General features: G+C 39.4%; 1 protein-coding gene across 1 annotated transcript; it reads right to left on the reverse strand.

Moving 5' to 3' along the window:
• Positions 1-386: 386 nt before the first annotated feature.
• drd2a (dopamine receptor D2a) lies at positions 387-13379 on the reverse strand. The gene is made up of 7 exons (XM_068745143.1): positions 13080-13379; positions 6807-6916; positions 4356-4492; positions 2230-2438; positions 1439-1525; positions 848-1235; positions 387-583 (listed from the first exon to the last, which is right to left on the reverse strand). The coding sequence occupies exons 1-7, from the start codon at positions 13356-13358 to the stop codon at positions 387-389; spliced, it is 1407 nt and encodes a 468-aa protein (XP_068601244.1). The 5' UTR covers positions 13359-13379.
• Positions 13380-13641: the final 262 nt, after the last annotated feature.

The raw sequence follows: 13641 nt of genomic DNA on the forward strand, positions 1-13641 counted from the left end.
AAGTATACACACCATAAATAGCAACTTGCATGTGTGTTGTATGCACAGATGGCTCTTTACATGACAAGCACAACAGTTGTAGATAAATATATCACTTTTTTTTCTAGATGAAAATGGTTCATTTTTTTACAGACATTTCAAGTTTTACATTCAGCAATTTGGAGAACAAGAACTCCACAGACATTTCTCATGAACCATATTGAGCCACAATGTGCCTTTCAATAAGACACTGTCAGTTTTTCAGTCACTCAGTTCCATCGCTTTAAAAAGTACATCTCTGTTTCACTCCTTGGTGCGTTTTCCTGAATAGGATGAGGTATTTGCCAGGAGCCGAGCTTTCTGTGATCACGAGTCCCTCAGTCTGCTCAGACAAGCAATGCTGGAGTCTAGCAGTGCAAAATCTTAATGAATGCCTTTCGGAACTCAACATTAAATGTGGTGTAAATGATGGGATTTACAGCACTATTCACATAACCGAGCCAAGTGAAGGCGTTGTAGATCTCAGCAGAAACCTTGCAGCTTGTGCAGTGAGTGTTCAAGATATGCGTGATGAAAAATGGCAACCAGCATATGATGAATACACCTGAGGAGATACGTAGAGAAATTGAAATGAAGTCAGAGACGTGAAAAAGAAGGAGTCTCCGCTATTAGACACACAAATATAGACGACACACTTGTGCTCCATCCTCTAAATAAACTGAATAATGTAACAGGAATAAATAATTCCTCTCAGTGGATCACGACAGCGCTGATTTGACATCACCGCAAGTTAAAAACGCATTCATGTCTCATATCTACAGTTTTATCTTACATTAAAAATATTTAAAAATAAAAATAAAAAACTCACCAAGAACAATCGCTAGCATCTGTGTGGCCTTCTTCTCCTTCTGCTGGGAGATCTTCCTCTTGCTTATGGTCTTCACAGAGGTCTGCGTCTTGCCGTTAGGTACAGTCTGGGTCTGCAGGGCTTTGACTACAACACGCGCTGGATCCCCCAAAGCCGACCTAGCGGGCTCTCCATTTCGTTCTGCAGTCTGGGCTTCTCCACGTGGCGTGGAAGGTGTAGAGTTGGGGCTAGCGTTGGCCTTTTTGGGCACCAGCAGCTGCTGACTGGTGGCCGGAGTGTCTCCAAGCGGACGCTGTGCTTGCTGCCGCGGTTTCTGGCTGCTGCCACTATTGTTCAGCTCATCCAGCTCCAGATCTTCCCCTTCGGTGACTCCATCTTTGATGAATATCTAGGCAAAGTGAAGATGAGCAGGAAAAGATGGATTTGAATGGTAATTTGTTGTTTACTGCACTCTAACTGAAAAAACAAACAAACAACCACTGCCAGTATTTAACATTTTATCTAGACGTGGAAGAAAGGTGCCTTTTTAATGATATTTACTCTGAGAAAACTTCAAGACAATCTTTAATGTGCAAAAAGGAATACACTGACCACTTTCTTCTTGTTGACAGGAAAACTCCCATTAGATTTAACAATCATTGTGCACAACCTCACATCGTCTGGATGGGTGCACTTATCCTGGGATGAAAACAGAAGCGTCAGCACAGGAGAAGGTACAAACTTTGAAATGGGCTGTCTAAACGCGACTCCTACAGACTTCTGGGTCAAATCCGGACAGCTTACTAACGAACCTGACCTGCAGCTTCAACTGCAACTGCGTGACTTCCCTGACAATGTATGAGAAATCACAGCGATGACTGACGTCCATCTGATAATTAAAAGCATAAATGGAATTTTATGAAAATAAGAAAGACAATCGAGAGCAGGTTCTGCCACCAAGGACAATAGTGCACTCTTCCATGAGATGCAAGTCAGCAGTGACTGAATGTTACCTTAAGTGTTAGAATAATGCAAAAACAAATTTTGCATAAGCGACCGAAGACGAGATGATTATTGATGGTGTCGTTTTCAAGAAAAGGAAATGACTCAATTAATCTCTATCCATAAATTAGAACATTTCTATTGCAGTTTCATAAATAAATACATTCGAAGGTGAAGAGATTTTCTTTATTGTAATGTTGAAGAATATATTATTGATATGTATCTTAATATTTTAAATGTAATCAAGAGCACACACTTTCTCAAAGGACACATTCAAAGCCATGCCACATGAAAACTTTAGTTTTCACATGGCATGCGATTTAAATTAGAGGTATTCAGAAAAGAAAAAGCACCGAACTTATTTCAGGAGCAAACAGGCACTTATTGCCACAGCAGCTCACCTTCAGCGAAGTGGCCTCATCACGGTCGGCAGGCGGACGGACGCGTTGCTTTGATTTTGTGTTCACACGTTTTCTGCGCTTCCTCAAGACCACATAAATTTGCACATAAACTAGCAGAGTGATAATGAAGGGAACATAGAAGGAAACAATGGAAGAGTACACCACAAAGGCTGGATTGGCAATCACACAGAGGGACTCGTCACGAGTAGCTGTGAAGAAAAGCACAGGGTGAAAAAGGCTCTCAGAATGCATTCAGAATGTTTTGTTTGGTGCAGTTCTGACGTTTCTTTTTTTCATTTTCTTAATCTTAGCACTACTGATGAAAAACATGGGAAATGGGGATTTTGCCTTGAACTGTATCAACATACCTGCAACACCTTTCCAATTAGTTGCCGTGCTACCAGGGGAAATCATATCACTTCTGTTTTTCCATCACATCACAGTGGCTGCTTGTTAATTTTAGATGTCAAAGCAAGCATCACTGATTTTTAACTCCCCTCACAAATTAATGTGAGTCTTAGGACTGAGCCATCCTGGACAAAACTGAAGGCCCTGAAGGCAGCTTATACTGAGGCAGCCCCCCCCCCCCATTCACACACACACACACACACACACACACACACACACACACACACACACAGATAACGAATGAGTCTTGGATATTGTAGATGTCACAGTAATTGTGCAGTTCATTTTAACAACTAGTTGTCTTCACACTTAAAAATGGTTGTGCCTTAGGGGATGCAAATGGATTAGTGTGTGTGTGTGTGTGTGTGTGTGTGTGTGTGAAAAACAGCCGGCAATCTCATGTTACAGTACATACACAACCCTGAGGATTTGTTCAATACAGTGTATATGTACATTACTGTGTACAATGTACATATACACTGTATACAATGGTTTCCATTTGTCTAACAAGTCTGATAATCTGCATTTTAAATGATGACCAAGCAATGACTGTTTTGAGTTCCAGTGGTTCCTGCTGCTGGCTTCAATCTTTTCCCAGCAGGTGATGCTGCTTAGATCTCCAGACGCCGCACACTTGAAAGCAAGTTGTAAGGCTCACAAATCTAAATGTCTCATCCCCAGCAGCATCAAGGTGCTGAATGGAATAAGTGGAGCTTCAAATTAACAGGATGCAAGCCAAAGAGAATGGTCAGCAACGAATCTAAAAAGTACTTAATTGCAAATTCAACATTCATACATTGTCCGAGCCTCTGTTCTCGGAAATAAGCAATGCTTGGGGGCTCTGGTTTGATAAAAGTAGTTACATCTCAAAGAAAAGGGTCCTTGACACCGGCATTTGTCTGTTAGCGCATTCACTTTTGTAATGTAATGCTGTATAGCTGCCTTAGTATTTGGTGTCGTTGGAGGTGCTGTGTTTGATATTTGCTGATTTCATAGAACTAATTTAAATCTAAAAAATATTAGAATGAAAATGCTAAAATTCAGTCGAAAAGCCAGTTAATCTGTTCTCCAGCCCCATAAATCCTTGTTTAAAACCTTTTTTTATGGGAGTGTGTAAAAATTATAGAAAGGAATTAATTATAGATTACCTTAATTATAGAAAAGCACAAAATGTGTGGAGAAGGTGGACGATAGAGAAGGAGGAGGGGAGGAGGAAGACTACTTCTTTGAATACGCTGAGGCTTCTTAGCCCCACTACAAGTAGCAGTTTCAACTTTCTTGGGAGCCAAAATGAGGGTAAATTTAACGAGAAAAAAAAGCTCAAAAAAGAGAGCAAAACATCAAACAGTGCGAACAACGCTGCGTACAAAGCACAGCTGACGCCATCGGCAAGGCCAAGCACGGGTACTTGGGTGTTCATACACCAACACTTGTTATCCCAATTAAAACTTTTCATAAATTGTGTTTGTTTATAAAATGAGGAGTTAGCGAACCGAGGTTCGATTGTACTGACTTTAAAAGGCTACCATGATGGGAAAAGTTTGTGAAGCCCTGCAGCACAGAATGTAAATGCTTGTGCAAGCCAGTGGAGGCCATGCAATATGGACATTTATTCCCGTACGCTACGTTCCCATTGCAATTTAGTCACACGGCATGAAAAACATGTCCATCACCTGCTTAAAGGCAGTAAAGAAAACGTGTTTCATGTTTTGTCTTACCTGTGTTGTTTAAGCCAAACAACAGGGGGCATGATATGGCAAAAGATAACACCCACACCACAGAGATCATCACCGTGACCCGTCTCTTGGAGCTGTAGCGAGTATTGTACAGCATTGGCATGGCAACCGCTGTGTAACTGAAAGGGAGGAAGAAAAAAGTAGTAGCCTTAGTTTAGACACATGAAACGTCCGACCAGCACACACACACACTGCTGATCATTTTGGGGATATGGTCTAACATTGGGGGAGGTGCATGGTAGAAAAACATCACGTTGCATAAGGCTGACACTTTTAATTCAACCATGCTCTGTTTTCTGATTAAATTCCATTTGTTGTCTTTTTTTTATTTTAGCTCAACGAACCAGAATATATAATCTTTCACTGTTGATCCCATATTTTCTGATGAAATATCCGATGGACTGCATCTCTTAGAAGGAAGACCATATCCTCTTCTTTAACCTCTACATTGGTTGACCTTTTTAGAAATCATTAGGAAATGCATTACACCGTACATTGTCCCACACATTACTTTCCTTGTAATTCGGTTTGAAAGGATTAGGGTTAACATAAAACCGAGTAGGTAATTTGAAATCAGGATAAACTAGGAAAGAACTCCGAGAGCGCAGACCTCCGCCAAGCAGCTCATTGCCCTCCTAATTGGATTTACGCCATCAACATGGTGATCTGGATCATCATCAAAAGGTTATAGATTGTTCTTGGTATTTTTATACACCAAGCATGAAAAGTAGAAGTGAATCGGAGTTGATTGATAATTGATTCAACTACTACATTGAACATCAATGTATTTAATTAATGAGATTATGAAGAGGAGCTGTGCATTTATAGAATTATGTAAAGAGTTTAAACACATGCAAAAGATTCCCACAATATTAGGAATATATTTATTGCATGTAAACACATTACAATTAATATAACAATTTTTGTATGTGTAATTTACCTTCATTAAACCAAACTTGAACTCGAGCTCTTCTGACATCACTGTCTATTTTCGTGCAAATATATTTATGACAGTGAGAGGACGATGAAGGGGAAATGTCTTCAATTCAATCTGCTTCCGGCAACATAATTTGGGTTTTGTTATATCACATTTGGCATGTGTATATTCATGTAACCTCCTACACAAAAGCCATTTGGACTTAGGCCGATTAGTCTTCTCCTTTTTTTTTTTTTGCAACACAGAAACTAATTATTCTCTGTTCTGGCCTGTGGTTACACAGAGAGGAAGTTGTTGGCATATTTATATATATATATATATATGCATGCCTGAAGAGCACAAATTTGTATTTACAAAAAAAGGGCTCATAATATGATTACCTTCCAATTTGCCACACATCGGTGAATGTTATATATCACCTTTTTTTGATGTTTAATTATGATGGTGCCAGAAGCAGCTGAATTCATAAGATGAAACTTAAAAACTACTAGGTGAACTTTAATAAGTCGGTGCCACGAGAGGGGACATGGGAATGTACTATGTAAGCCCCAGAGCACACGCTAAGCCTCCTAAGTCAGATGAATGAAAGCTGAATGTTAATTTCACAACTATTTCTCTTAGCTTCCAGCATTCATTTCAAAATACAGACATTATTCAGTATAATAAGGTTACCGGCACATAAGAGACATTTGCATTCTTATTCAATAACTTTTAACATGAATGGAAATCATGTTCATGTGTAACCATGAGAAATATTTGAATGACATCAAGATTTAAGATGAAAATGCATCCGAGCAGAAAATCATATCAAATGAAACATGTGTGATGACTATAAAAATGAAAAATGTGGGAAATCATTGGCCCACTCCAGTTGCTTCCATTATTGTGTCACGTAGAATAAGCAGAGCTCTCACACTTGGATATTATTTCCTACTGTTCTTTGCATTAAGATCAATTACGCAAGCATTTCAGAAGAACAGCTTTCCAGTGTGTCACCTCCCATAAATGTTGCACATTTTGATTTGGTTATGTGTGGAATTTCGAGAGGCGTGGTACATCCTGGACCAGCATGCCGTGGGGCCACATGACAAAACAGACAACCACGCACACACACGCACTCACACGCACTCACACGCACTCACACCTACGTACAATTTAGAGTAACCAGTTCACCGAAGTTGCATGTTTTTGGTGGTGGGAGGAAACTGGAGGAACTTGGAGAAAACCCAAGCAGACACGAGGAAAACATGCAAACTCCTTCCCACACAGTGTTTGATATGTTCTCCCCGCGTCCGTGTGGATTCTCTCTGGGTTCTTTGTCTGTCTGTGTAGCTTTGCAAGAAACTGTGGTGACCTATCCAGGGCGTAACCCCCCCCCCCCCCGTAGGCAGCTGGGCTAGGCTCCGAGACAACCACTGATTGTCTTGTCTTCAAGACAATGAATGAGTAGCAGGATGCAGGAAGCGTGACAGGCCTGACTAACACCGCCAACTCACCGATCAATGCTGATGGCGCAGAGATTGAGGATACTGGCTGTACACATCATCACATCCAGAGTGACAAAGATGTCACAGTGGATTTTGCTAAAGCGCCACTCTCCCACCACCTGGAGAAGAAAAAGATGAACAAAGGGGTCAAGTCTCTGTCTCGTTTTCTTTCCACAGAGGTAACATAAGATGGGAAGATGAAAGAGCACGCAGAGAAAATCTCAGAACATAAGCGAGTGCGCTGAGGTGTGAGTTAGGTATAATATAGGTTAAAGAGGGGAGTGTGTGTGTGTGGAAAAACAGTTTGTAAAATTCATGTTCCAGTACATACACACCCCAGAGGATTTGTTCAATGGTTTGCCTGATGTGATCGAATCTGATGTATTATCTTATTAGACAGTTCAATACCTTAACGACTCTTCACATATCATCACTGACAATAGTAGGAATTAAACATTATGAATAATTTATTATAGGCAACCTCACTGTGATCAGATAATCGCCCTATGCCTGCAGCTCTAGTTGTCTTTAATCAGATGCATCACTGAAACCTCTTTGCATTTGCTCTGCTGCTCTGCTGTTACATGACCAGGCCTGTAATGGAAAATCATTGGTGAGGTTGTGACAGTTCAAACGCCATCCACCGTTCCTGATCTGGCATTCTCTCTGCTTTCTTCCATGCCTCTGCGGTAAAAGGGTGAAGGATGATGACTAGGTGTGCGCTGTGTGCTACCTCCCTGGGCATGATTCATCCTAATCCTGGCTCATGCCAATATAGAACCCAGCGCCCTGTTTCTTATGCTGACGTCTACAACACAATAAGGAGTCATGCTGCTGTGCCGCTACTTTTCTTCTTTTTTTATTTTGACATTTTTCCAACTTTTTTCTCTTTACATTTGTCTTTGTGCCTCTGCCATCACTCTGTTTTTCTCCACCATCACTCGGTTTCTTGTTCCTCTTTGCATGGCAATCAACAAGCTACTCCTGTTGATTGTGCCTCTGAAATTACCCTTTTGCTTTCTTTGTTTTTTCAACCTTTCCATCAGTACCGAAGGCAACATCAAATGTAAGTCTCACAAGAAGAATGTAAAATAAATAATACATAAATAAAAATAGATAAAATAAATGTAGGGCCATTATTTTTTGGTGTAAATCACCATATAGGGAGATTGAGGTGATTGGCAGAGGTCTGCGCTCTCCGAGTGCTTTTCTAGTGATTGCTATATTTTAAAATGAAAATTCAAATAGCCAATACTGTTTTGGTTTTATGATATCCATTTCTGAAATGAAAATCCTATTTAATATACCGTATATATGGTCCAAATAGCCATGTCATTTGATTTGGAACCAATAAAGTGACGTGAAAAGCAATTTGAGAAATGATATTAGTTTGAAATGAAGATGGATGGATGGATATAATTAAGAAGTACATCTGCCATATGGTCTATGTTAGAGAGTTAGTTTTAGTTTTGTTAAACATCATCTACTCCTGTATGTACCGTATATGTGAGAATGTACTTTATAATTAAAATGTAATGTTCTACTAGCAGCATTTTGATCGGATGATCTGAAAGCAGTTTATTATTTTCTGAATAAATATAGGACATAATATGAAAATACTGTATATGTTTGTTGAATACTGTCTAAAATAGCTTCACTTTAAAATAGCACTACAAATGTCAGAAGCGGAATTGAAGGCCTGTTTGTCTTTGAGCTGAATTTTTGAAAGAGAAGCACTTTTGTTTTTTCAATTATAACTTTAAACTAATCAGAAATACACTCTATACATTGCTAATGTGTTAAATGACTGTTCTAGCTGCAAATGTCTGGGTTTTGGTGCAAGATCGACATCGGTGTAGAGAGGCCCATTTCCAGCAACTCTCACTCCAGTATTCTGATGGTACAATGTGTTTGCTCATTGCGTCAGAAGGCTGGATGATTAGAAAGCACCTTGTGCAATCATGTTAGCACAGCTGAAAACAGTTTAGCTGGTTAGAGAAGCTATGGGACTGACTTTCCTTTGTCTGGGTGACCCCAAATGTTTGAACGGTAGTGAACTTTGCAGTAAAAACGCAAGTGTTTTCTTATTTTTCTCAAAGGAAAGTGATCTATTAATTACCTTTTGTGTCATTAGTTGTGTGATTGTTGTTTTTTTTTATGTGCTTTCATTTTAAAGAAACCTTGGATATAAAGGCATGCATAACTCTAAAATTATCCCTCTAAAGCTATCACACTGGGCAGAAACCAAAAATAGATTTAACAAATGCTAACTCAGCATTTAATAAGACGGGGATTGAGCTTTCATTATAGTAGAGGCTATAACATACAACATGAGAATGAAAGAAATATCTGCACATAGATAAATAACTGAATGCAGTGTGTACATGTGGGATTGGAAGTGTAAGAAAAGGCATTGTGTTTATTGTCATTATCTGAAATGTACATAATTAGATTGAGTCTCGGCTGGAGGGGAAAACATGTTCTGCAGATTGTGCAAAAAATGAGAAGAAAAGGTTTTTGCAAACTGCAATTCCTACAGCTTATTTACTGTCACCTTCAAAATACAAGAGGCATTAATAAACTGGCTTGTCACAATGATGTGACTGTTTGCCTCAGCAGAAAATATTTAGTCATTTCGAAATATTTAAAAGGAACCATTCTCCGGCTGATTTTTATTTTTTATTTTATTCTTTACGAGAATTTTACAGCAGTCCAGCTTCATCCACACATCTGTTGATATGTTGGTCCCTCTGCAAGGTCGACACTGTCAGCAAAGTGGGACATTAACTAATGGGGCTATATGAAAATATATATATGTAGAGAGAGAGGGGTATATGAAAGAGAAAGGACATACAGATCACTGTGTTGAGTTATTGGAGACATTTAGCTTACACCTTTGGAGAAAATGACTTTGGAAAGGGCAAGAAAAAAAAGACAATTAAAAAAGAAGAGGCAGACCAACAGCCCAAATAAACAACATGTATATAGAGATGACAAAAAAAAGGAACAGTGAAAGTCAAAGCAGCAAAGAAAAGCTACCAAAATAACTCACCAGAGAATGCTTGAGGCTAGACAGAAAGGCTTTGTCATACAGTGGCCTTGCAAAGAGACATGAACTAAATTCACTAAACTAATTTGGGGACAGGTGAAGCTAATTGGGGGCAACCAAAAAAAGCTGTGACAACAAAGACAGGCAAGGTGTGAAATACAGGGAGATAAATAATTTAAAACGCAAAACACGACAGTGTCAAAAAGATAGAGAACAGTGGATTCATACATTTATTACTGCCAGGCTGGATTACTGGAATTGCCTAATTATCAGGCTCTTCTGATTGATCTGTAAAGACTTTCTGTTGATTCAGAACAGTTTTGACCCATTTACTGAGCAGAACAAGCCTAAGAGGTCACATCTCTCCTCTCTTCTGGCTGCCTCTGAAATCCTCTCTCCTCAAGTACAAAGCCCTTCTTGGTCAGGAACCAACATCCCTTCAGGAGTCTGTTGGACCCTGCATGCATACAAACACGTTTGTGTTCTAAAACAGTAACTATACTGCCCTCACAAGAATAAAGGTGACATCTAGCTTGGCAGGCAGCTAAACAGTTTCCCATTAAACCATCACAGTCTTCATGTTTTGATGCTTTACTGAGAAGATCTGTAAAACTGAATTTCAAACAACAAATAAATTGTACATCAGACATTGTCTGTTTTCTACAATTTCATAAACATAACACACACGCATAATAGTATTTGCTCCAAATAATAGAAGTAGTAGTATAAGCAATTAACTCGCGGCTAGCACATTAACATCGGTCGAACTATTATCTTTTAAACACATAAACAAGATACTACTCACAAAATGTATGTCCCATCTAGTACAGCAGAAAGACTATCAAATATAATGAGTGGAGAAAACTGTAATGACTGAACTCTAGCTTGGATTTAGCCATAAGCCTGCAGGGACTAACAGCACAGCAGCTAACACTCGTAAGAGCAGAGTATGTTTCAAATCTTTACCGAACCTTTCACCCCAAAAAAAACACAAGCGCAAAGTAGGCACAATGCAAACGACTCACATTTATGCTGACAGGATGAGTGAGGTGAATAACATAAACATCTTCGTGTTTTCCGGACACAAATCTCGTTCAATATGTACAGTACTGTCGTTTATATGTTGCAATACTGTAGACATGTTTTAATTCATTTTTTTCAAACAATCGTTTTACTGTTTTATCAATCTTAGGCTAGAAAATAAATTTTTTAATCAATATTGGAAATCATGGAAAATGTAAAATTTTTGCAAAATGCAGAATCCCGTGATCTAGCGGAAAATCTGCGATAAATGCGTACATATGTTCAGCAAGACAATCCGTGAAATGGTGAATAAGCAAAAAGTGAACCGCAATATATCAGGGGACGACTGTATTCTCATATCTGTTATTTCCTTTTGTGCTGTACATCGCTGTGCCTCTTTCTTCTCTCACCCCCACTCGCACCCCCCTCATATTTAGCTCTGCTTTCTCTCTACCTCAACCCAGTCAGCCAAGGCAAACAGCTGCCCGCCTAGAACCCATTCCTTTTACATGTACTCTACCCACCACTGGTGATTGCAGCAGCGCTGAAAGAGCAATTTATTACACGTGTTTCTGGTAAAGGCATTTTCTATCACTGCTGTGCTGTACATACAAATAATCATGGATGGAGAAAGGTATACTCTGATATCATATGGATTTCTACAGCGTAACCTGATTTGTGTTGTAATCTTTATAACTCACTGAAAGGCACATGAGGATAAAAGATTGAATTTCAAGCATCATGACCCAAAGCATGATGTTAGAAATAACCACAGGATAACCACAGGAACAGAAATTGAAAACAGCAAACAGATAATTTCCTCAATGCCCACACCCTGCTTTGCAATTGATTTGTGTCGCTTTCACACCAGGCTGTTTGGTCCGCTTTAAACGGACCAGAGTTTGTTTCCACGGATAGTCCACTTAGTTTGGGTAGGTGTGAAACCCCATCCAAACTCTGCTCCGCTTGAAAAAGTGCGTCTTTGTACGCTTGCAACAAACTGGTTCGGTTCGTATGCAGTGTGAAAGTTCACGGGACCAAACGCAGGACCAAACGTACGTAGTGACGCTATATGCAGTCCATCTAGGGTAGAGGAAGTACAGAGCGCACTCCAAACCAAAACGAACATGGGAGAGGGAGAGATTTCCCCTCCTACTTTGTCCAATTGACAAGTGCCCCTTTCAACCACGTGATGCTGCTCAGTAAGTTCGGTTCGCTTTCGACATCACAGTGTGAAAGCAGAGACAAAACAAGTGATAAATGCAACAATGTTGCGACCTTCAGCTCCCTGATTGAACAGAGTCCGCTTGGTCATGTGTGAAAATGAGGTTGGTGGTGATTTTATTCTGGACATCAATCTCTTCTCTTCTCTTTTAGCAGAAGAAATGCATCGTAATTGGTTTAAAGGTAGCAGGTCTACATTAGACTACACGGCCGTGATTATAAAATGATCGACTGTGAATGAGGAGGAATTATTCAGAAACATCTGACCTCCGGCTGGATAGAAGGCGCTGATATTTTAAAAGTCAGACACAGTGCTGCTCAAAACCACCACAGGATGGAAATTTGCAATGCTGATGTGAACACCTCAGCATTTAGTCGCCCTTGCGTTTCCTTTAACCTTTGACATGCGGCTGCTGACAGACAGCATGTTTCACTCAAACCATTTGCGCCAACATTTTTCATATAAATTTACAGTATGCAAAGCAGCTTGTGAACTTTTCAGTTGTGTAATCCATCTTCATGGAGACAACAACATTTTATAGATTAAAATGTCCAACGTGTTCCCGCAAATTCAAAAGTTGTATTTCAATTTCTGTACTGAGAAGTTAGATTTCATTGATTTGAAATTCTTGCTCAGCTCAGACACAACATAATGCTAAGTTTTCTCTATATAACTGACAGCTTAATATTATTACTATAACTGATACAAATTATATCCATTGCATTTATTATAGGATCTGGAAAATGGCATAAAATTATTTAGACTATAACTAGTTGTCGCATGGATTTGCTTGCGTTTTCTTACCTTGCAACGTGTTGCAGTATACATAAAATACTTGCAATTATTTTAACCTTTTTATTTCTGCTAATTACTTCCTTTTGCTTCCAAAATCATCAGTTTTATCAGTGACACAAGACAAAGACATATTTGTCTCATGCACAAAGAGTATGAATGCATGTGTGTGTGAATGTCGTTGCCATCCTACCTCTAAGTAGACGACCCAGGGCATAACCAGCGTGGCCACTAGAAGGTCAGCAACTGCAAGGCTGACGATTAAGTAGTTGGTGGTGGTCTGCAGAGCCTTCTCTCTGGACACAGCGATGCACACCAGAACATTGCCAAAGATGATGACAAAGATGAGGAGGGCAAGCAGCATGGCATAGTAGTTGTAAGGATGCTTCTGGCCTTGATCCGTTTCATTGAAGCGCCAGGTTCTGTTGTCGTAGAAACTGTCATTGTAGGCATATTGTGTAAAAACATCCATTAGCTGTGAGTGATGAAGGCGGGAAACAGGACCTGTGAACATGCAGACACAGAGGGTGAACATTTGCATATTTTAATGTAAATATATTATTGTGAACATTTGCAAAAATGTATAAAGAAAAAGTGCTAATGGCTCTCTGACTCTCCTCTTGCAGACTATCTGTGATATCGTGTCATATTATAGTGGAAATTCCAAATGTTAATGTGATTATGTGAAAGGCCTCTTACATATTCACAAACTTACAGCTACCTAAAAAAAATATATCTTGCATTTGTAATTAACT

Source organism: Brachionichthys hirsutus, chromosome 11 (genome assembly GCF_040956055.1).
Source record: "Brachionichthys hirsutus isolate HB-005 chromosome 11, CSIRO-AGI_Bhir_v1, whole genome shotgun sequence".
Classification (NCBI taxonomy): Eukaryota; Metazoa; Chordata; class Actinopteri; order Lophiiformes; family Brachionichthyidae; genus Brachionichthys; species Brachionichthys hirsutus.

Coding starts and splice junctions, on each gene's coding strand:
- drd2a (XM_068745143.1), bottom strand. CDS start 13,358: ATGGATGTTTTTACACAATATGCCTACAATGACAGTTTCTACGACAAC. Junction 1,526..2,229: donor ATGAGGCCACTTCGCTGAAG/GTGAGCTGCTGT, acceptor TTTTCATCCCAG/GATAAGTGCACCCATCCAGA. Junction 584..847: donor GATGCTAGCGATTGTTCTTG/GTGAGTTTTTTA, acceptor GTATCTCCTCAG/GTGTATTCATCATATGCTGG.